At 42.5% G+C, this 24710-nt stretch overlaps 1 protein-coding gene across 7 annotated transcripts in view; it reads left to right on the top strand.

Moving 5' to 3' along the window:
- Nucleotides 1-24710, top strand: part of FGFR2 (fibroblast growth factor receptor 2) — an 84175-nt gene that overhangs the window by 16042 nt on the left and 43423 nt on the right. For 4 of the 7 annotated variants that reach the window (XM_032694810.1, XM_032694811.1, XM_032694809.1 and 1 more), the window contains exons 3-6: nucleotides 4749-5015; nucleotides 5710-5784; nucleotides 12843-13012; nucleotides 19082-19205. In XM_032694810.1, the coding sequence (XP_032550701.1) occupies nucleotides 4749-5015; nucleotides 5710-5784; nucleotides 12843-13012; nucleotides 19082-19205 (636 nt within the window). The remainder of the gene's footprint in view (nucleotides 1-4748; nucleotides 5016-5709; nucleotides 5785-12842; nucleotides 13013-19081; nucleotides 19206-24710) is intronic. The other 3 variants (XM_032694814.1, XM_032694813.1, XM_032694812.1) reach the window with 2 other exon arrangements.

Genomic DNA, 24710 nt, shown 5'->3' with positions numbered 1-24710 from the left:
GGAGCTACTCTTATTATTGGCCTGCCAATGTAAAGGAAGGGAGAATCCCACCAGCTTTTACCTGGGACGTGGGAGGGGAAGGTTTCAGACCTGGCTGGTGATACCTGGGCTGCCTCCTGGAGAGAGCATAAAGCCTTGGGTCTGACTTGGGACCCGTTTGAAATCCCCATTCCATGTTGTTCATCCAGTGTGGTCTTGCTGGACTTTTCCTCAGTGAGAGGAAAGCCGTGAGCAGGGGGTAGGAGCAGCAGGAGCAGTGGTGGTGGTTGGCAGCCTGGTGTTCCCTGTGGGGACATTCAGTTTTGCAAAGAACCTCTTGGATTCTTGACGGGTCAGGTCTGTTGACCCTTCTGGGCACACTGTGGTGAGTGTTTAGTTATTTACTAAAGCCTTTTGAAGTGAAAGTGGCTTGATGGGGTCTGAGGCTTTTGTGTTCTGCAGAGCTGTGTGAGAATCTTTGCTGGGGTTAGCTATTAGCTGATCGTTTAATTATTTGGCTCTGTAACTAAGTAACTAAATGACTTGAGACTTAAGATAAGCAGCTCTTTGTTAACATTTTTATTAAATGGAGAAAAATAATAATAATAATTTGAAACCTAAGGAAGTATAAATCTCTCAGTGACCTAGTCCTGAACAGAAATATGATTTGGAATACAATCGTGTATCATAATAATCTGAGATAGAGCAGTCAGAGTGTCCCCAGTCCTCTATTGTGGTCATGGCTTTTATACAAACAGTCTTTACTCCATTTGATGCCTGGATGGCATAAACCATGCTGTGAGCCTGCATGAGCAGGCAGAGAAAAAGTTCACAGCTGTTTATTTAACAGCAGCCTGGTTTTCCGTGGCAGTATTGTTCAACAGCTCCACCTATAAAGTTTAAATACGTTGTGTGCACCACTATTACGAATAAGGATGTAGCTGAGAGCAGACAGTGGCAGAAGCAATTGTCCCTCCTGTGTCCCTCAGCGTTTCAGAATACCCCCAGAAATTTTGCACGTGCAGTTGTTGCTTTTTTGTTTTTTTAAGGGGTGATAGAAAGGTGTAATTCACATCAGGTGGTGCACCTTTGCAGTAGGAGCTAATGGCATTATTACAGGATTTGCAGGACAACTTGCTTAGAAAGGAATCCTGTAATGCCTTAGAATCATGGAATGGTTTGGGTTGGAAGGGACTTTTAGAAGCCATCTAATCCAACCTCTCTGCACTGATCAGGGCCATCATCAGCTAGACAGGGTTGCTCAGAGCCCTGTCCAGCCTGGCCTGGGATGTTTCCAGGGATGGGGCATTGTGGGCAACCTCTCTGGGCAACCCATGCCAGTGTTTTACCACCCTCATTGTAAAAAAACCTTCTTCCTTATATCTAATTAACAAAGCAAGCAAAGGGCTGGTTCACAGGCTTCTGGTGATGGCTGAGGATCCAGTTCCAAGGCAGAGCTCCAAAGAGGGCTGGAGGGGCATGGATGTGATAGCAGATCATCAGGCCTTGCCTGGTTCTGCAGGCTCTGCAGGGCAATCTCTTCCTTTTCCCCACGAGCTGTTTTCACTAAGGGAAAGTTCAGGATGCTGCTGAAAACACTGGAGTATGTGTACAAGTGATGGCTGAGCAAACTCACAGCCTTGTGTCTCCAGGTGTGGAAAGAGGGAAAGAGTCCTGTTGTCAGCCTCAGGGGAGCCATTGGTTTGATGGTACAGCATGGACATGAGTTCAAAATCTGTCCCTAAATTTCAGAGCAGTGTAAAAATCCTTTTGCAGTCCTGGGGAGAGTTAACTTTTGCAGAGCAGGTTGTTTGTGTGCTGCTGGGAATTTTTTAACAGTTTGAAGGGGTTGATTTTCTCTGAAGCTGTTGGGTGGACTCGTGCCTCAGAATCCCACCTGTTCTTTGTTTGCTTTTGGGCACCATTTCAAACCCACACTGGAAAAAGTTTATAGGCAAACATTATAAAAAGTGACAGTCTAAGTGCTGCTACATTCTAGTTTGGCAACACAAAGGCTTACCTGAAATAACTCACAATTTCCAAACATGACTTCATTATTTCATGACAACACTTTGCTGCATCTTCCCTGATACTCTAGAGGTAAAGAAATAGAGAAAGATAATGTTTATCAAATGCTAATACCTATTTGAAACTTTATTTCTTTAGTATACTATTTTCTTTGCAAAAAGAATTTTTTTCCTTGTAATTTTGAAATAGATTACTGTTCTTGAGTTTTGATTTGGATTTATATTGAAAGACTCAGTGTAAACTTGGAGTTAATAGTTTAAAAAGAGTTGAAATCACGTATGTGAGGTTAGAAAATTATTTTCCTTTTAATTGTATGTAAACAACTGATCTGCCCAAGAGCACACTGCAGCCTATGGGACCATCCTGTGAGTTTACTGGCACTATTCAGCAAAAGCCTCTAATGCACTTAAAGGAGAATTGAGTTATTGTCAGCCAAGGTGGCTTTTAAAAAGTTTAAGCAAAGACAGTTTTAGACTCTGGTGCACTGTTGGCACAGTGTAAACTCTGTACAAGAAATTTTCTTTGCAGGTAGAGCATTACAAAGGAGTCTTATTAAGTTCAAAGTAAATTAGGTAACTGGCTTCAGGTACCTTTTTTTTTATTTGACAGTGAAATCTAATTAAAAGAAATCTCAAGCAGACTCAAATATATTCATTACTGTTACAAAATATATGTAGAAAGGAGCTTATGCTCCTTCTGGAAATTAGATTTCTAACAGCATAATGTAGCAATCAGTGAAACACCTGCATTGCAGATCTGTGGATTCGTGACTGTATCAGCAAGACTGAATTAGTTTATAAGGGGTATAAATCTGTGTTGGAGCTCGTCCTAAACTTTGAGATGTAAGTCTGCACGCTAGAAAGTTTAGAGACCTTGTTATAAGCTCTAAATCCAAGAATCTTTACAGTCTACATAACTGTGGTTGAATGGTTTTATGTGCCATCTTTGTGTGATGCAGGTGTCCAGTCTTTTGTTTGAAAAAACGTGTTTACCCTAAGAAAAAAGGCAGAATAAGCTCTGAGAGGGCACGTCCCTGAAATTACATGATTCCAGGATGAGTGGGGAAGAGAAATTGGGCATGCTGTTTTCAAGTCCATCAGTCTAATCCAATTATTTAAATGTAGGAGTGTCCCATTGTGGTGGTCACTTCCGGTGCTCACAGAATCATAGAATATTTTGGGTTGGAAGGGACCCATGAGGATCAAAGAGTCCAACTTCCTACACAAAACTCAACTACTGACAGAACTTCAGCGTTTCCAGGCTCCCATGCACAGACTTGCTCAGATGTGGTGCTTGTTTCTGACTTCTCTGTTGGAGGCGTGACACAAGAAATGCCAACGCTGTGCCCCAAGGACAAGGAGCACGGGTTTCAGGGTTTCGGCATCCTTAGAAGGAAGGGTGGACATCAAAGACTCACCTCTTTTAATACTCTCTCAGACTCCCAAGCAGACAGAGGTGTGTTTTATTGCTGTGTGCACACAGTGGTGCACAGCTGGTGGCTGTGCAGGGAGGGATGTGCGCGGGGAGCAGCTGTCTGTGCGGTGCGACCCTCCCCGTGAGCAAACAGAAGATGCCCGCGTGCTTCTTTCCTTTATTTACCATTCCTGCCACCCTTGGCGAGGCCAAGAGGCTCGTGGGAGAGGGACAGTGTGTTTGTAGGGAGAATCCAGTCTCAGGAGCAGTGCCTGTATCTGGGACAGCCTGAGTTCATCCTAGGTGTGCCGAGCCTTCCCACTGCACTGTGGAGACTGTCTGGAGTGCCCGGGGCTGCAGTTCCATTCCCCATGCTGAGAGCCAGCCTTGGAAGGAGGAGGGGGTGATGAAGTTCTAGTAACTATAGGCAGATGTAGTTTTCCAAGGATGTTTTTTTGGAAAAAGGCTGTGGTTTGACATTCTTCTCGTTGTTTGGTTACAAAAGGGAGCTGATGGATGAGCCATTTCGTTTTGAACTGCTGCGTATACTTTGACTTTGAAAGCTTCACTTGTGTTCCTGCTGTATTCCACTTGGGAGAGGTTGTGAAATAAGTAATGAAGCAAAAATAAAAAGATTAAAGGAAAAAGTTACTATGGTGGAGAAAAGAGTTGACAGCGTAGAAGGCTAGCATAGAGACTTTGGGGTGAGTGCAGGGAGAAAAATGGAAGGCATCATATATTCTGCATATAGGAACCAATGTTTATTAGCTTAGTTAGTGAGGGGGTTTTTTGGCCATCCTTTTCTTTCAAAAGAGCACTTCTCAGGCTTAAAAATAAAAAAGCAACTTAAAATAAAATCAGATTGGGGGGAGATAAATATTCATTTGAATTGTGGACCCAAAACGCTAAGATGTAAAACCGAATTTGCTTTTTGAACTCCTCCTGCTCCTCCAAGTTCTCTGAAGCACCCCCCCCCCCCCCCTCGTTCAGCAGTGCTCACCTTCCCAGGGTCAGTTTGCTGTGTCTGATGAGGAGGGTCATGCCTTTGTGTGGCACTGGGGACAAGGCACATGGAAGATACCAATCAAAACTGAATGAGCTTTGTTTGTGGTTAACTTCTTGAAGATAAAACCTCTCCCACACCTGCATGTGGCTCAGTTTAACAAAACAGATTGCTGGGCTAATCTGGATGAAACTTTTTTTTTTTTTTACTTAACATAACTTGATTTCTGTGGATGAGAAGGGCCTTCACTGACTTTTGTTGGAAATTCTCTCCTTTCCCTTCTCTTTTTCTTCTTTTTTTTCCTCCTTTCCTTCCACCTTCGCAGAGCCGCCAACCAAATACCAAATCTCTCAGCCAGATGTTTACTCAGCACTTCCAGGAGAACCGCTTGAGTTGCGCTGTCAATTGAGAGACGCCGTCATGATCAGTTGGACTAAGGATGGGGTCCCTTTGGGGCCCGACAATAGGACAGTGATTATTGGGGAGTACTTACAAATTAAGGATGCTACAGCCAGAGATTCGGGCCTCTATGCTTGCACTGCTGTTAGGACCCTAGACAGTGATACTCTGTACTTCATTGTAAATGTTACAGGTGAGTGAGTTAAACATAGGTGGGTTTTTTTGCATGTAGAAGCTGTAAAATGTGATATAAAACCACATTTTGATCTGACATGAAACAGTGCACTTGGGCACAGTGAGTTAAGCTGAGTTCTGTAGCTGTTACTGGGATTTTTCTCCTTGTCCTGACCCTGAAATGGACTCAGTTTGTATATACTCCTTTTGCTTTGTGGGCTCTATAGTGATTAACAGCTGCTGAAGAGCTCTCTGTTTTATGCCACTGTGACAGGATTCAATTAGACAGAGTCACTATGCTGATGATAAAGACAGTAGAATGAATATAAGCTTTTGCCCCCTGCATCAGAAGAGGAGAAGGGATGTCCTACATCCTTTAAGTTCAGAGAGAAATTGTTCTGGAGATGCTCAGTTCTGTTCAACTGAATGTCTTTAAAAAAAGTTAAAGTTGCAAGTGGAAAGAAATTTTTGGAGTTAGCAAAGTCCCTTGGGAAACTTAGCAGTGTTTCAGGATTATTAGCTAGTTTTGTTACAATTTTATACCAAATAGCACATTTTGTGACTGGATTTTCTTTTTTTCTCTCTGGCTTCTGCACAACTAACATGAGATCTGTTCTCCTTGATATACAATCTAAGATGTAGCTTATTGGGTTTTTTTGTCTGTAAAAAAAAAACTAGGCTGGTTTAAAGACTTGGTTATTTTTAATGTGCAGATGCTCTTTCCTCTGGGGATGATGAAGACGACAATGATGGGTCCGAGGACTTTGTGAATGACAGCAACCAGATGAGTAAGTAACAGTGAACTGCCAGAAGTCACTAGCAAGATCCACGTGGAAAATAACCTGCCATCTCTTGCACTCCTGTCTTCAGAGCTTCTTGATTGTTAACTGCATGTGCTGTCAAATAGTGGTATCTTTGTCCTTCTCTGTTTTCTGCTTCATGTAGTTCGTAACTTGAAACAAAAAAATAAACTAATATTCTTTTGAACGTGCTTTTCTGGTCTGTACTTTCTTTTCTCTTTCCTTCCTGGCATTCCTGCAGTTTCCTTTCCTCCTGAATTGGAGATCGGTCTTTGTCTCGTTTAGACTCTCACAGATGAACTAACTTTCCCTGAACCTGAGCCGAAATTTGACAGGAGAAACAAAGATCCAGCTCATTTTGTTAAAAGGTGGTATGGAAACTTTAAAAAGAATAAGTTGTAATGAAGCAAATCCCTCAATCCTTAATCTTGGCCAGATCTCCCTGGGGAGAATGAATTTGGACAGTGAGGTTCTTTTGTCTGCGAAGGACCTTAAGGTTTGTTGCAAAGAAATCAATTCGGCGCTAAACCCACGTTTTATGTTACTTATGCATGATGAAAATGGGCTAAAAGAATCTTAAACCTATCTGAATGTTAAACGTCAGCCCCTTTGGAGAATTCAGGAAGCTATTAATAGGCTCTAAATAGAGCAGCCTCTAAGAAGAAAGAAAAGAGAATGTAAAATTCATATTGGTTCCTTGTGCCGCTCTGCGCTGTCGCAGAACCCCCTCGGTGACTGGTAGGTTGCTGTCGCTGGTGCTCTGTAAAGTCAATAACACCCAAAACACAGAAATCCTTCACGGGAGATGTCAGCAAGTGCCTGCAGTAGCCAGGTCGTGTATTTGCTCCTCAGCCTGATCAGTAATTGGCAGCTGTGCTGTACCTTGGAACACTCCTTCAGGTGATGAAGTAAGAGCCCGACTGCGGCTCCCCTGGTTAGTTCCTTTTGTGAACCACTGCCCCTGGTCTGAAGCTGTGAAACATTAGATGCTATTTAAAATGATATAAGTTCTTAACTGCCTTTTTGGCCCCCGCCATCTGTTGGTGTGATTAACCCTGGGCTGATTCACAGGTGCTGCTGGAAGGGGCTGATATCGGGCAGCTGGAGGCTGCTCTGACAAAGGAATGAGGTGGCAGAGATAATTGGAGAGTTTGGAAGAGGGACACTGCTCTTAAAAGAAGTTGTCTAGGTAAAACCCACCAATCCTGAAATGGAATAATGGGTAGAAATTCCTTTTAGGAAACATTTCCAATGTCTACTGTTTCTTAAAGCATTGTTGGTGTAGGTCAGAAAACAGTTTGCATTATTTTCAGTGACAATTGTGCTTCTGATCTGTATGACGGCTTGGGTGATTCATTATGAGCAGAAATGGCTTCTGGAAGTAGGTATAACGAGGGGAAAGAAGTAAAGGATGTGATCTCAAGGCAACTGTGCTCTGTAATGGTGCCATAATGATTCCTGCCCCTCCACGTGCGAGGGAGAACTGGCGCTAGCGACGTTCCTGTAGGACGAGCTGTCATTTTAAGCTACTGTTAATCAATCTTGATTCAGGAGCTGGTGAAAGGCCGGTGACAGTCTCCATCTGCCAGGGTGGGGGGGGCTGTGCTGCAGCAGGGGTCAGTCACACTTTCCCTGCTCCAAGTGAAAGATGCCTCTCGAGCGTGAACGTTCAAACATCTCGGATGGCGGGAAAGCGCAGACTCGCAGAGCGGAAGGGAGGGAGCTGCAACAAGACGGATTGCTCCTGAGCAGAGCATTGCACAAACAAGTCCTCGTTGGATTCCTCTTTTTACAAGGTGCCCACAGTCTGCTGGGGCTTCTTGCAAGGATGCAGGGAGCAGCACAGCCTTCCTGCTGGGCTCTGAGCTGGAACCGGGAGAACAATCGTGGCACCGCATCCCTCCGAGTCTGTTTTCAATGAAAAGTTGCATCATGGTAACTCTGGATTAATACAAGGTTGATGAAAGAGGGCTGTGATTTGGCAAGATTAGAGCTGTATGAAAGTGAGGGCTGGGACTTGGTGCGGTGCTTTTGTAAAGCACTGGAGCTCACATGTCTTCTAAGCCTTCTGTTCCTCTTACACATTTTTTATATTGTGTCCGAAAGACCACGTCTCATTTAAGATACTGTGTTACAAGACAAGTTGAACAGTGAATGAGGAGCTGTGGGGTAGTCCCAAGTCTTCTCTGAGCCTTCTGTGGGGCAGGCAATGTATCCAATGGCCAAATGCCCCTTTACCTCCTTCTCCTGCCTATGGAAGGTAAAGCCTGGGGAAGTCCAGGACCTCACAAGGGTCCCTGGTTGCTGCTCTTTAAGAGAAGTCTTTAAGTGTTTCCTGAATCATGGTTTGAGCTTTGCAGATCTCAAACGATTTAACTGATAATTTACATACAAATTACAGCTGTGATCATTAAGGATAAGCAATGGAAATTGGCCTGGTTATGCCTTTACTGATGGAAACAAAAGACCATAGTCTTCAAAGGTTGTTGCTTTTTGATGAAACAATTCTGATAAAGTCCAGCTGTCCTGGCACGTTAATTATGATGAGATGAAGCAGGAAATGGCTGTAGTGCCTTCCACAGGAAGCTGAACCTTGGCATTCTCATTCCTGCATATTTAAAACAAAGCTTTTAGAGCTGTTTTATTTATGCTGCTAAGTATTCTTTTAAGCTGTTTTATTTTCTTTGCCTCTGTTACAAATATAGATTCCAGAGGCCAAGGTTTTCAAATGCAGGCAGAGAGGCTGTTGAGTCAATTTTTCAAGGCTGCCCAGAAAATGCAACTGTTCCTGGAGTCAGTGGAGGCTGTGACTTGGTGGCTGTGAGGAGCAACTCGCCCTCTGGAGAGGAGGGCACTCGTGTGTACACATGTGCATTTGACCATTTGCCCTGTGTGTATTTTTAAGTAAAAGGCATGCACAGCAGATTTCACTCTGTGTTTGGTGTCCTTTTAGCTTGACAGATATTTTAACTGTCTGAAAAAAAACACTGTGGTAGATTTGTTCCAGACTGCATCCTGAATAGCTTTTTATTACTTCCAGCTTTTGTTGAAGGGATTAGTGCTGGTGGGGAAGGTGCAGGATTGGTTCCACTGCAAAAAAGTCCTATCTTTCCATGAAATGCCTTTGTTGGCAACTCAAGTTTTCCCCTTTGTTACCCTAAAGAGGTGCCTTAGCTTGGTTCTGGAGGGTCATCTCCAAGGACAGTGACCTGGAACTGACTTTTACAAAGCTAAGGGCTGATCACCATCAGTTCATTCTGGCAGCAGTGGAAAAGACATGGTTAGTGCTTGTTGCCTCGTCCTCATCATGATTTTAAGAGGTAGCCCTAATTTAAGGGGTTTCTGTAATCCTGACTTGATGCTAGCAAGGCAGCAGCTGTTGTGATGGTTGCAATGAAATCCACCAGCTAATTTATTCTGTAGACCCCTGGGTAGCCCTGAAGATGTTGCTGTTCTGCCTTCAATTCTAGTCAGGCGACTGGAAGCTTTATGACATTTTTTTTCTTATCGCCCTTTAAACAATTTCTTCTGGGCCAAGCAATGGTAAATTGGCACCAAGAACAAAAAGTATCTAAATGTAATCCACATGCTGTTCCTTTCATGCCTTGAAGAGCTTCAGAAAGGATGAAACAAGGTTCAAATTCATCAAATCCTGTAGAGTGGAAATCCACTCAGGGGAGCAGCAAAAATTGGATGTTGCCTAGAAGTGTTTTTTAATTAAAGGTCAAATACAATAGTACTTAAAACCTTGGAGGGTTTGATGTGGTCACTTCAGGCACACTATTGCCTGCTTGAGGTGCTTGTCAGGCAGGCTCGGAGTTGACTACTTTTGTATTTCTTTGTGTTAGATAAGTCCAAATAAAAATTGAAGAGTCCTGAAGTGAAGTGGTCCCCTGGGCTTCCTAATTTCAATTTCGCATGCAGGAGATTTGGCTGATTAGATGTAATGTCTTTGCAGTGGAGTGCAGTGTGGGTCAGCAGGATATTTTCTTCGCTAATGAGAACTCTAAAAGCAATCAGGAATTCCCACCCGTTCCCCTGCTGCTTGTTACTTCTCCATGCTGGAGTCTGCCTTGTTGTTACTGTGAACTTTTAGCAGCGGTGTTACCCTCCTTCCACCTGTCCTGGTAGCAAACATGGGATGTGATAGACATGGTCTGTGAGAGGAGTCATCACCTGGTGGTATCCACTCATTAACTATGTTCATTATTTGTTTTAGTGAGTCTGGGTGGTTTGCCTCTCAAGGAAAAAGAGAAGCAATAAAAAGGTGCTTTTAGGTTGCGATGAGTTAATCTATAAAGAGAAATGCTGTGTGTTAATCAGATCAACTGCATGAAAGCACAAATTGAGGGTGATTGTGATTGTGGGTGTTGCTGCCTTTTCCTCTTTTCCCTTAAACCTACCCCCAGTCTGTGTTACTGCTTCCTAGTAAAAAACCTGAGATGTCTTGAAGCATTTTCAGATGGCACTTTCCACATGTGATGTCTGCATGCTCTTCTCCAAGCTGACTTGTAATTCAGGAGCATTACAGGTTATGCTGAGGATTGCGCAAGGGGAAGCTTTCCAAGCAGAATCCTTTCTCCTAGTCTGCTCTGTTTCCTTTCCCCCCTCTCTCTGTGGTACAAAACTGAGTTGCTTCTATTCATTCATGCCTGCATCTTCCTGGGTTCTTTTCTACACCCACCTCTTCCATAGATTTTCCCCCCTGGACATTCGTTGAGTGCGAGTCTTACTGGAGCTTTTCCAGAGGCAGATTTTTAAAGAGTGAGGGTTGATGGAAAGGATAGTTATTTATAAGAAAAACAGAGGATGAGTTGCACTATAATGCAGTAGATAGAAACCTGGCTGCATGGAGCAGCCTTGTTTGGGGGGCTGCAGGTGGCTGTATCCTGACCGACTCTGGTGCTCTGGTCCCAGTCTGCACCCTGATCAGAGCTTTTCCAGAGCTTGGTCCATCCAGCCTGTGCACTGCCATGGGCCAGTTCTGGAGCCTATGGCTCGGAGGCTGTGCTTGCCAGCAGCTGCATCCAAGCTCTTTGTGTCCTGTCCCTGTGAGAAGGTGCATGTGATGGATGTGATGGGAGGTGACCGTGCTGGCTACGGAGTTGCTGGGTTGGCATCACCCATCTGGAGTCTGAAGTGAGCCCTCTGCTCTGTGTGAGATGCTGATATAACTTGTGTGGAGGGTTGACTGTCTTGGACCTGCCCCAGTTTGCTTTGCCTTTGTGGGAGTTGTGGGAGCAAGTGGTTGCCTTGCATTACCCGGTGGAAGATGTTTAGCAGTCCACAGAAAATGGCCTTTTAATCCATCAATACCAGCATGTAATTCTGACTTTGCCTGTTCTAATGTAATTTGGCCTTTGCCTGTAGTAGTTAATTCCTCTGGTTGGCTTTGTTTAAAGTCTTCTGTTGTTTTAATGTGATCCTGCTTTTAGCAAATAATGTTAACAGTGATTTTCCTTGCATCCCTAATTCACTTTAGTCTGTGTAACAATTTCTTAGTGTTGCAGTTAAATTTTCAATAGTTACCTGATTTTCTATTTTGATTACATGCACAAATTTGCTTTGCTTTTCTACTTCATTAATTTTAACACTAATTGCCACTTCAGGCAAAAAAAAAAAACCCCAAACACTTATCGTTTCTAGCATCATTATAAGACTTGCTTTTAGAATGTTTTCTTTATGCTGAGAGAGATGTTGTTAAAGGATTTATTCCTGTATTTTCTGTCCAGCTGTATTTTTATTTAGAGAGGGGGGTAGCAGGATTTGTGAGTTTGCACTGATTGTAAGAACTGCTATAAATATTTGAGGAACGGAAGAGTTTATTTATAGTGGAGTGTTGGGCTGCTAATGAAGGAAATGAAACAAGGCTGAGAGAATTGGAGTTATTTTTCTGGACCCCTCTAGTCCTAAAAATTCCACGCTAATCTGATTTGCTTCAGGAAAACTCCATTGTAAAAGAAATTAATGTTTCCTACTATTAAACAGATCTTGAATATTTAACTTCTTAAACTGCTATGGTGAGATGACTGAAGCGGTGCCACGAAGACATTGTGAAATGTAGCTGAAGTGGTTCATGGATCCAGAGCATGGGATAACCTCTGCCTCGATCCAAATGTACTTCTTGGAGGGGTAAAAACAGGATGGGCAGTTGTATGTTCTGTTCTGCTGTGTTTCCTCTACTGCTACATAACAAACAGTTAAGAACCTGGATGAGGGACGGGTTTTCCATGTACTTCTTATGCTGTTGGTGGTGGCACAGGCTGGGCCAGAGCATGGCAAGGAGGGAGTGAGAGCCAGGAGAGCCATTTCAGGGTTTGGGAAAAATGATCACTTCGCTGGGCTGAGAGAGACGCTCTCATTTCATGCCATGTTTTTGGGTGTCACTGAGTGTTTGTACTTTGACAAGCTCATCAGAGTGGGAAATCCCTGCAAAATGATAAATGCTTTTTCTGAGTTTTGCTGATCCACATTTACTCATTTTTTTCCTCCTCTTTGGTTAAGATTTCAGAAATATATTCCAGCTGTAAATATATTTCAGTGGTTTCTGTGACAGTAACAGCACAGTTCACCTTGGCGTCACACACTGTAAGTTTTGATGTGCTGTCCAACAGGTAGGTATGCTTATCCCCCTTCTAAAAGAAGGGGAAAGATGAAGGATGATGCTTCCAACAGGTCTTCTGTCCTGCTCTGTCCGGCTTCCCTTCTGATGTCCAAGAATTCAGAGTTTACTGAGCACTCACAGTAACTCAACTTGAGGTCAGAAGTGTCCGATGAAAACTTGGTCCCTCCGTCTTACTTGGCGTACACAAAACAAAGGTTATCTGTGGCTAATTATTGGAATTTTGTCATGAATTAAATGCTCATAGCAGCAGACTGAGCCCTTTACAAAACTCTGGTTGACACTTGCAACATGATTTCTCGTTGGCAACTCTTGCTAAACTGTGCTTCAAATGAACGCGTGAAGCGCTTTGCCTGCGGAAGCGGCTGGAGAGGGGGCTCGGTTTCCAAGTACTGATATTTCTGAATGTGTCTCTTTGAAACAGGGGCACCTTACTGGACACATACAGACAAAATGGAGAAGAGGCTACACGCTGTGCCAGCAGCCAACACCGTCAAGTTTCGTTGTCCAGCGATGGGAAACCCAACACCGACCATGCGGTGGCTGAAAAACGGGAAAGAGTTTAAGCAAGAGCATCGTATTGGCGGGTATAAGGTAAGGTCTCATGGTGTGGTTTTGTAATTTTTGTTCTTGACCAAAGCTGTAAAAAAAAAAAAAAAAAACAAACCAAAAAAAACCCAAACCAACCCAAACAAAACAACCAAAAAAAATCCAAACCTAAAAACTTGCTGAAGTCAACAGAAAATCTTTTAATGGCCTGGGATCAAACGTGGAAGCAAAAAAACAGTAGTTGTTTTCTTCTGGGGAAGGGTGAGTGGTTTCTTTGGCGGTTACTGAGCACCAATTCTGTATTTTTTTTTTTTTTCTGAAATTCAAGCTTGTAGCATAGCAGTGCAGCTAAGGATTATTTATAGAGAGTTATTTGGAAAACTAAAGACTGACTTTACAGAGCAGGTTAAGACTCTTTTTTGCTCTGTTCATTTTCAGCTGCGTTGTTGGCCATCCACTCTAATGAGTGTAGGCAGCTTAATAAAGGAAGGGTTGGAAGTCAAAAGTTATTATTTTCTATAGGGTTTATGGTCTGTGAAACTGAAATGGGAAGAAGAGTTTGAGGGAAAGTAGCAGCAATTACTTGGAAGGGTCTGTTTGAATTTTAAACAGCTTCAGATTAGATGTCTTATTCTAAATTGGTGGTTACTGATTAAGAGAGAGTTTTAGGGAGGCCAGCTTGCTCTGTGTATTAGTGCACGGACCTTTAACCTCCTGGTATCTGCCTGGGTCAGGTCAGAAGTCAGGGTTGGGTCATCTTATCCCGCTCCTCACAAGGAGTGGGAATGCGTGACTTTGATGGCAAATTGCTGTCCAAGCACTCGCCACCCTGCCCTGCACTTCTGAGTTACTTGAACCTCTTCCGCAGATCTTCTGTCAGCGGCTTTCTCACGTCTCCGACACCTCAGCAACTTCTCTCCAAAGATGAGAAGTTTCCAAGGTAGTCACCTCGTGTCACGGTTGTAAGGCACAGCCTAGAACCCCTGCTGAGCTGCTCAGAGCAATTTGTAATGGTCATTAAGACAGGAGTTAACTTTTGTCAGGCAATATGGTGAGCTCAAGACTGAATCCTGAGCTCCCCTGTCCCCCACTGCCTTACCCCCACGATTGCAGTATTTTTGGGGTGCTGCTCGATTGAGCCAAGGGTTGTATTGCTTTGTGTGCTGTTGATTCAGATGCTGCTTGGTGCAAAAAAAAAAAAAAATCTGTTTTCCAGTGCAGAGGAGGACAAGGCTCAGTCTCCTTTCCTCTCTCGCTGGATTTACTGCAGAAAGTGTCAGTTTTTCCAACATTTGTGTTAGTGGAGAGCGGAGCCCAGAAAATCTCCCCGCATGAATGCTAATTATCTAAGTAGACTTTTCCATCTATGTTTGCTTACACCATAAATTACTGTTGGTTAAGAGTGTACACCTGGCAACACCTTCTGCCTTTCATAACGCTGTGGAGTGTTAACGAATTGGCTCCAGTTCAGTGATTTTTTTTGCCTTTCTCGGTGCTTTTTTAAAAAACAAAACCAAAAAAAGCCAATTAAAGAAAAAAACTCAACCAAACTAATCCCATCTTGGAAAATAATAGTAACTACTCTGGTACTAACTAGGACGTTATTAACACTTTGCATCTTATGAAGGGGAAATGCAGATATCACTCTTGAAAACCATGAAGGAAAATGTGTGTCTGGAGAGGCAGGATGGAGATACTTGGTCTCTGTTTGGGAGGGCGACCTTTGGCAGAGTAAATCAGCCCCTGTGGGGCTCCATGCTGGCACTGCTATCCTGTTTTAGGAAGAGATCATTTAGATTTGGGTGAGATAATTTAGATTTGTGCCCATTAAGTGGCACAAGTTAAATTTTTGTTTGTATGTATTAAATGTATACAATTTCCTAGGTATGTGTGTACTCCGGGGGAAAAAACCACGGATGCCTGTTTCTAAAGCCAGCTGGGTTAGTGAAGTCTATACCTTTAATTATATATTGTAACTTCTTACATCTCTTTAGTCTAAACTAAAAAAGAGATGACACCGCTGAGGGTTTTAGGTTTTCTTGTTGCTCAGAAATACATTAAATTATCTGGTAGGATTTACTTATCATCGTCAACTCTACCAGATCTCTGTATATTCTATATTCTGTCATTTTGAATAGTCATCTTTTAAGATGGAAGCTTGTTTTCAGTGAATGAGTGTTGAAGAGTGAGGTCTCCAGGGCTTCTGGAACCTGTGTCCTTAACTTACTAGAGGGACAGAATGAAGTCACTGTGGGCTTATTCAAAATTATATCAGAATAAAGAGAGAATTGTGTTTTCTTGACACTACTATACCAACAAACCTTTCAGGAAGGAATCCCCAGGAAGGACTGAGTCCATCTGTGTTGGTCTGTGTTCGGGGAGGTATCACAGCAACCCATGATAATTCCTGCACGCGAGTTTGTCTTGAGCCTGGGCGTTGCTCTCTGTAAAGCATTCCTGTGGAGATATAATACTTTTTGGGTGACTACAACAGCTGGAACCAAACTTGGCCGTATCTGATGTCTCCTTTTGGAAGAGACAGTCATCCCCTTGAAGGCTGAAGGGACAAAGCAAAGGGAAAGAAAACGTGAAGCTTTCCACTAATCCTCCAGCCACCTCTTTCCTGCCGCCTTGAGCTGAGAAATCTCTTCTTGTATTGTCTTTATCGGAATCAGATAGTGGCCTGTAGCACTTTGTCCCTCTGACTAGGAATGTCTTGAGTCAATTTGCACTCAGGCAGGGTAGCAGGAGGGTGTATGTGCTGGCCAAGATAGCTTCCAGAGTGAAATTCCTCCACCGTGACTAATTCTGGGTGGTGAATTTCAAAATCGATCCTTTTACGATTTTTCAAGATAGGCCCAAATTTCTTACAGTGAGGAGAATATGATCAGTTATTGAATGTCTAAATCCCTTTTAGTCTTTTTCTTATGCCTGTCTCTGAAGTGATGATGGCTCTTGCTTATGCCTTTAAAGGTATTTTATGCTTTCTTTGAGGTAATAATCTAAATCCTCTATGAGAGATCAGAGGAGCCTTTACTTTCCTGTACACCACCCAGAAAGCAAATGTACTTCTATCAGCTGTTACTGTTTAAGCTTTAACAGGTGTGTGTTTTCACCTATATGCATTTTGATAACACTGCAGTCATCTTATACACATTTAAATTCAACCAGGTAAATACAGAGTAAGGAAAATTCTGACTACAGGAACAACTGCACAACCCCATGGGTTTTGCAGGGGTATTCTGCAGTTGTTCTCTTTCCCTAAGCAGTACCACTGTATGTCTGAACTGTGCTGATTTTAGGGAGGGTTGTATTGTGGTTTCTAATCCTTTTCTTTTGAAATTATTGAAAATTGCCCCCTTTTTACTAATTTTTAACTAAGTGGCAACTTTTCATGACATTATCTATTCAATGAAGACACATATTTTAAGACTAAACAGAGTTGTCCACTATTTTTTGTGATACTCCAAAAGCAAAATGTTTCCTTGAAAAATTCCTTACCCCTTAGGTTTCTGACCGATATTTCTTGGCATTTTAATTCCAGTTAAAGTTTCCAACCCCCAAGCTATGTCTTAAGGGTGCAGTAGTATGAATTTGGTACTGAAAATCTAGTTTAAATATTTAATCTTTTGGAGAGCTGTTTGGAAGAATTGGTTAAAATTTTGATGGAGAAAATTTGTCAAAAAACCGTGTCAGTAATTTGCTGGAAGTGTCGATAACTAGTTGGGAAAAACCCATGTTGAGATTATATTTATTATCTCAGTCTTCTTGCAGATGAAGTACCATTTTTGGGTACGAAGCACAGATAAAACATGAAAACGGGTTTTGCAAAGCGATAGGAAAATAAAAAAAGAGAGGGCAGAAGTCCCCAGCAAAGGGAAGTTTGTCTGGGCTTTGCAATGCTGCACTTGTATCTGGAAAGCACTAAGCCAACAAGCTGAATCTAGTTGGATCCAGAGCCATGGCATAAATCCAGTTGTGTGACAACGTGTCACAACTGCTTTGGGCCTCTACAACAGTTGTTTAGCTTAAGCTGAAGTGGCTTAAGCTGTTGTTTCATTATAAAGATATTATCTCTGCTCATTGGAGTTACTAGAAGGGGAATTGCACAAATACTTTTTAATTTTGCAATCCGGTATATCCACTTGTGTCAATAAGTTAGTTACATTTTCTTTTTGAATGCTAAACAATTTCTTGTGTTTTCCTATCAAATTAATGACTTGCAGTTACTAATTTTTATTTTGTTTTAACTTTTGTGGAACCATGATCTGTTCTTCCTGTTTTGCAGTCAAATTGGCTAAAAACACTTGTTCTAATTCCAAGAAGTGTGTTTTAACTTGTAATGGCAAAAGTTCAGGTCACTTTGACCATGTCTCCTTCAAAATAACTCATAAGGAAGTAAAATACCAAAAACATGTAGCTGTTGTATTTGTTATTTGCCAGTTGTTTGTGACAGTGATTCTTCCCGACCCAAATTGTGACTTTCAAGGTTGCTTAGCAGAATGACGAGACATTAAAATAACACTGATAAACTTTCTGGCTTTATGAACTTATTCCTTAGGTCTTCATAGTGGGAAGAAAAATCAATATATAGTTTTCACGTGTGCCATCAAAAGGAGGGGCTGAGGAGGGAGGCCTTAAATCAGGTCTGGCAGTTTTGAGGTTGTGTCACACAGTGCCCTGACATTAGGTTAACACCCGTGTTCTTCAACTGCTGCTGGAGTCTTGTCTGTACTTTCTTCACTCTTCAAAGCCCAAATGGTCAATCCTTAGCTAATATTATTAGCCCATGACTCAGCAATAATAGTAATATTGAGATATTGAGCTAATTACTAGTTGGGGGAACTAGGAAAGCCAGGAGCCTCTGGCAGAAAGAACTTTTCTTCCAGGCTTTGGACTTAAGGCACTTTTGCCTCCAGCAAGTGTGAGGGCTAAGCTCTTGGCACTGGGATGCAGCCCTTTGCAGCCTTTTCCTGCTGGATAAGGACCTACACAATAGTCAGGCACGAAGCAGGATTTCAGAGCTATGGTTGTAATGATGTTTTAAGAATGTATGGTTACTGGAAGTGTCACTGAATGGTCCATAAATTTTTCTGGTGTTCTGCACTGAATTACTACTTTCCATTTGGCTGATTAAAATGACTGTACCAGATTGTGCTTTATTCCATTTGCTGAAATATGTACTTTGCAATTGAAACGTTGTACCTTACAGCTACATGATGTTAAACTTTTTGAGTGCTCTGTCAGAAATATAATGCTAAAACAAGGGATTAGTCTGTCGCCAGCAGAAGGTCATTTTGGGAGCCAACTTATGATGCAGGAAATATATGTGTTCCGGATGACTCTGTATCCTTCCAGTATTGGGGTGGATCCTATTTTCTGTGAGACCAGTGCCAGTGTTCCTTTTGAGTTCAAATGGGAACAGAATCAGCACTTTTAGTGCATTCTGTCTGAGGAGGATTGCGTGAGATAAATGTATATATCCTTATGCTCCCTTTCCATGGGTGTTTTCTTCGGTCATTTCTTGTGAGGCAGCATCTTCATTTCTTTCTTGTGGTACCCCAGAGCAGCAAGAGGTCTGTCTGCTCCATGTGTCTGGGGGAGGGATCCCAAACATCACACCTCAGTACTCTGTATCTCCAAAACCCGAGGTGCGTAATTGAGCTGTTAGGGAAAGATGGAGACGTAGATGTTAAGGGATCATGTCCATCCTGTATTGCTGGTGGGCAGTTATTATCAGATGATTGTTTGGAGACGGATGGGAAATATCCTGAGGGGGTGAATTCACTTTAGAGTGGATTGAAAGGTAAAGTCCAATACGACGAGTGCTGCTAATTGGTGCCATCCTCAGCAGGACTGAGAGTGCACCAGTGTGTGCAGTGCTCAGAGCAGGGGCCAGGGAAATTTATTGCAGAACGTGTGGAAGCTTTCACTGCTGCAGCCGTGCTGTCCCAGCTCAGGCATAAATAATTTCAGTGTCCAGAATGGTTGAATGAGCACAGAAGAGGCTTTTAGATGTGAATTACATGGGGTTAACCATTCGGGGAACTGTGGAGGCAGGGAGGGTGAAGCTGTGCTAGTGAAGATCCCAGCATCTCTCCTTCCACCCCCCAGGTCCGTAACCAGCACTGGAGTCTCATCATGGAGAGCGTGGTCCCGTCAGACAAAGGGAACTACACGTGCATCGTGGAAAACCAGTACGGCTCCATCAACCACACGTACCACCTCGACGTGGTGGGTGAGTACAGCTGGCACGTGGAACACTCATTGGTTCTCACCGATGAGTTCCTCTATTAAAACATTTAGAACTGAGCTGGTGCATTTTTCATTAATTTTGGAGGTGATTTCACATTATTCCTAAGATAAGATTTCACTACACGGCCAATTGCTGCATAACTTTATATGTTCACCCGTCTCACTCGTGTCTGTAGGACTAATCTGCCCATGCCTTGGCAGAGGTGTAATATCCATGTCTAATATCCACCTACAAACTTACCATGACAACTAAATAAGAAATGCTGATGCAATTTTAATCGTTGGTATTACAATTTAATTATTACTTTCACAGTTGTACTAACACAAGTTTTAATAACTGTGGTTATGAAAACCGTCGAGCAAATCCTTTAGATTGCTGTTATTATAGCTGAAATGATTTTTCTTGGTTTTTTTTAATGAAAAGCTAGATGTTGAATTTGGTGAAGCTAGAGCAGATCTGGAGCTTCAGGAGAGGTGCTTTGAATTCACAGCAGTCCAAGAGAGATCTGACTGTAGCCTGTTGTGTGGGCTCTGAGCAGTCCCAGAAACACAGATGATAAAAATTGTGGAGAAGTGTTTTACCTGAGGACAAATTCTAAACAGCTGTGTGAAGTCTTATGTAGTAGCAAAGCTGTGATTCAGCAGGACTATTAAACACATGCTTAATAATGTTAACTTATTAATACCCAAATCCTGTTGACTTTAATAAGGCTTGCAGATATTTATTTAAGTGCTTAGCTAAATTAGGGCTTGAAATCTCAGAAACCATTTCTGTTCACCTCTGCTCGTGTTGATTAGCCTGGATGGGTGTGAGCAATTTTATTGACTCTGAAGGCATTTCTGTCCACAAGTAATGGGTTCTAATAGGACCTGCTGGCAGGACCTTTGGGGATCTGAGCTACGGCTTCTGAAGCATGTCTTGAATGGGCTTTGCTCTCTCCAGCTTTGTGAGGTGATCTGAGCATCACAAGCTCCGTGAATAGAACTTCTGATTAATCAGTATTGAAAGCAAAAATTAATTTGATTACTGTAAACTGGTTTTGGCTGGTGACTGACGGTGCAACTCCATACCTTCCCTGTGGAGAATGTGAGTTTGGGTTTATATGACTAAAACAATGACAAAATTTTCGTTTCCCTAGTTCTTCATTGGTTTTACATGAGTAAAAACACATCCCTTGCATTGTTTTGGTTGGTCTTTAAAAGTAGTGTCTTATTTTGTCAGAGGCCACTTAAATCTGCGGAAACCCCCAAATCCAAAAGAAAACAAGTGCCAACTTCTCAGGCAGCAAGAAAGGAAAAGGTTCCCTGTGAAAAGGCTGAGGAGAGGCAGCCTTTGTGGAGCAGAGGAAGAAGAAGGATCATTTTGTGATGGGGTTACCATCAGACCTTACCACCAGCCCTCATACATTTAAGCCTACGGAGAACCACCCAGCTCACCTCTACTTGGTTTTTAGGTAGTCAACACTGAAAGCAATGAGGATTTTCATAGCCTTGGTGATATTTGTGTCATCCTTGGTGTAGAGTGAGCTATGGGTATGGTTGAGGTGAACTGAGCGACTGGCAGAGCTATTTTTTGTTTGAACACTTGTTTAAACAAAGTTTATGGAGGGTGCAGCAGCAACGGCTGCTGGAGGAGGTGGGAAGTTGTGTTCTGCATGATGTGGTTCTCTGCTGGCCACCTCACTGAGGGCACAGGCTGCTGCCATGGGCTTGCCAGGGACTAAGCTCCACTCAAAGCCTGTCCTTTCTGAAATGAAACTGGTTAAAAATTCCCTTTCTCTGCCCCCCGTCCTTTTTCCCATCCCACTCTGGCATGTTTCTTGTTGACCATAAATTTCTTCACCCAAGCAAATGTGTTCATGGGTGATGCGGTCACTTGAGCAAATATTTGTCAGGAGCTTTCTCACCTCCTCTCCCCCTTTGAGCCTTCTGAATGTCTTCCATTGAGGAACATTTTGCAGAAGTTTATTTTTTCTTGCAGTAAATTATAGCGACCTGCATGAATGAATGGAATGGTAGTAAGGATTATGTCATTTATTTAAATGTCTAGTCCTTTCCTATAGAGAGGCAGAAAAGTAAATAATGAGGCTTTTCAGAAGTGACTAGTGATTTGAGGTGCTGGGTACCCAGCTGATGGCACCCAGAGGACCTTGCTTGGGTCCTGTGGGACATGAAACCAGAAGTCCAGAAATTACTTTTGCAAGTCACCACCTGCATTTTGGAGTCCTGGGTATTTAATAATTTTACTGCCTTTTTTTCATTTAATTTGATGAGTTCAAGGGTGTAACTGGTAGTTTACTTTGCAAACCCGTGTATGGGAAGGTGCACCCTAAGATACTTTGGTTGAGTTTAGTGTGAGTCTCTTGAGATACCACTTTTAAACTAAAGGGGATTGATGTTTGAGAGCTCAGCCATTTCTGTGTAGCTGAAAGCTTGCAGTAATTGTGGAGCATAAAATTGCTGAAGCAGTAAATTAAAGCTGGCCAGAAGGGGAAACTCTGACGGTTTTTCTAGCTGAGACAGTTCTACAGAGTCAATTTTATGCCTTTTTTTTTTTTTTCTGTTTTCATATGAATTTTCAGTTCCCACAAGATCGTGGAGAGTTATGAATGTTTGTTTAGAGGCACTTGCGTACGCAGGCTGCATCTTACAAACTTCAGGTCGTAATTTTAGGTCAAGTTCTGTGTAGAAAACTGTCAGTTGAAAGCCTCTGAAATTGCTTTTCCTATATGGTTTAACTGGTTCCAGAGCTGATTAAGTGTAAGTAATAGCAAATGGTATTAAACATGGTAACATATTACACTAACATGAGCATCTGACTATATGGTGTAATGTAGAGAACCCTCTGATTATGTCACAGAGTTGGGAGGTATCCCAGGAAAAATCGTGCCAAATAGTGACACAATGCTAGTTAGGAATATGCCAATAACTTTCCAAACCTTGAACTCTTTTGACAATTAAAAGCCTGGAGCCAGCAGGGCTGAGAAGTTTTCAGTCAGAATGTAGGTGTGAAGTATTCTCATTTTTACCTTGTAATTACTTGCAAGAACTCTTTAAAGAGTCAGCTCAGATGGTCTTGTTCAAACTTACAAACCTGGCAAAACCCTTGCACTGATTTTTTTTTTTTTTTTTTTTTTTTTTACAATGGGAATAGAAAACACAGAAGAAAAAAGCAGCAAGTCATTGGCAGCCTCTCTATTGCACAGGATACTTGTGCACAGTGATTGTGTTAGCAGGGAATGGCCCATTCACGTTGGCCAGGATGTTCTGTGTTGGACAAAGTTATTCTTTAAATGTTTGGGATACCCCAATCAATGGCCTTTTTCTTCCTCCTGCTCCGTTTCCAAACAGGGATTTAAGGAGGCTGTTTGCTTGGGGGGTTAAATGTGTTTGATTGCAGTAGTGGCAAATGGTGGCCATACAAAACTCCTTTAGGACTCCGGGAAAGGGAGAGGAGTCGATTTTAGCTTTTTTATTGGAGTACTAGCCAGAGGCTTCAATTAATATCGGATACTTACTGTCCAAGGCAGTGTGCCAGGGCACAGTAATTGCTCACAACTGAAATGCGTCAAGGCAGGGAGAAGGAAATGTCACTGTCCATTTTAGAGATGAAAACCCGAGCTGGGGAGTGATGAAATTTCTTGCCCTGGGTCACACAGGAAGCTGGCGACAGAGCCAAAAAGTAAAGCTGGTCTTTGAATCCTAATCCAGTACCTTAATTAAAAGAATGTTCTTTCCCTTGTATGGTTTAGCCCATCAGCTGGTCTTTTCCATGCAGCTGAAGTGCCTCTCTCTTCCCTTGTATTTAACAGTAGGTAGAAACTTGAATTTTTATAGTAAGCTCACTAACAGACTAACTCCGTTCTCATTAAATGTATATAAAGTCGTGCAGTCTTAAGGGAGAGGGACCGAAAACGATGTGGTTTTCACTTACGAGTTGCATTGTAGTGAATCCGGGTTGCAGGAAGCAACGTGGGAATGCAACCACTGAGACTTGTGTATAATTAGATCACTCTTGGATTGCAATTATCGCTGGAGTACAATTTCAGCGGCGGCAGCTCTGTTTGAGCATGGAGGAACTAATTGAATTTGTGTTTTAACGGCAAAGGAAGAAAGGTTGGGCTTTGAACAGTCCTAGTGCAGGTAGCCATTTCTGCCCTATTTAATGGCATCATCCTGGGAGGCAAAAGATAGTTTGGTTTCAGATGAAGTTCCCCGTGTTACCTCATTTATTGAATTCTGTAAGCAGCTGCTATAGCACGACACATCTTCCAAAAATCTATAGGATGACCCTGCCATTTACTATGAAAATGAACATACCACAAATATGTTTTTTTATCTAAAGTCCTTTTGCAGCCAGTTTAGCTGTGCTTTGACCAGTTTTTCGTTTGCCTAATAGCCATGCCTTTGGCTCTTGTTACTGAGGAGTGAGCTCCGGGGGTGGCAGAGTACAACACAGTTGTCCCTTAGCAGTAATTCGTATTTTCATATAAAACCAGTGTGAGAGTAACTTCTCATCCAGAAAGCATTTTAAATGCCTCTCAGTTTAAAGCTTGTGCCTCAGAAATCTCATGTATGAGTGATTTTACTGATGGGCTGTGCAGAAAAACACTTTTGTTCTGAACTCTTGGAGGTTTTAGAGCTCTAGGACGAATTTTATTCTTGTTTTTTATAGCACGTTGTTAAAAATCTGATTAAAGTGGAATCGACATTTTGCTATTGGTACTTCACTGTTTTTATTTCCCCTGGTCTAGGCAGAAGGGGAAACTTTTGCCTTTGTTTCTAGTCAAGTTTTATTTTTGGGTTTTCATGTGCTCTCACAGTCTCTAACTGTGAACATGGCATGAGCACATACTTTTTTTTTAAAAGACATGTTTCCATTTTGTCATTCCTTAATTCATAAAAACATATGTATTGTTGTTTGCCTTTAGCTGGGCCTTGTTTTGTTGAAATAAAGCTCGGAATTAGTTCGACTTAACTACAGTTTGTTCCTTGATTTCCAAAGAGTCGCCTTTAGGATTCGGGTTACACGCGAAAAAGGAACTGACACCAACTAAATACATGCCTGGGACGTTGCATCACTGATGTCTGGCAGGAGTGAAGTGTAGGTATTACAACCAAGCCTAAACTTGCATTTCTGGCAGATGTGCTTGTAGTTGTTGACTGGCTCCTTTACACTGACAAGCTTTGGCTTGATGTCTTCACCCCCGGCGCGGGACATGATGAGACAGGGACAGGAGGCACGAAGGAATCCAGCCCTGGTGCTTGCCCTCAGGGATTTGGTTAGGCCGAGAGAGGGAAGATGGTTTTATTGAGTGTACTGATAAGTGTGTGGACTTTACACCTGGCACCGGGCTTTTTGGCAAGGTGTGTGTGCATCTGAGAAGGAATTACGCAAATTGTTCGGCTCTGGGGGCTGCGGTGGTTTGCTCCTGGAAACAAAGCCCACAGTGTGATGGTTCACCTAAGGGAAAAATAAAAGCTTATG

The sequence above is a fragment of the Chiroxiphia lanceolata genome, chromosome 8, assembly GCF_009829145.1.
Source record: "Chiroxiphia lanceolata isolate bChiLan1 chromosome 8, bChiLan1.pri, whole genome shotgun sequence".
NCBI lineage: Eukaryota > Metazoa > Chordata > Aves > Passeriformes > Pipridae > Chiroxiphia > Chiroxiphia lanceolata.
Note: the sequence above shows the minus strand (reverse complement) of the source record. Positions and strands in the feature narration are given on the sequence as shown.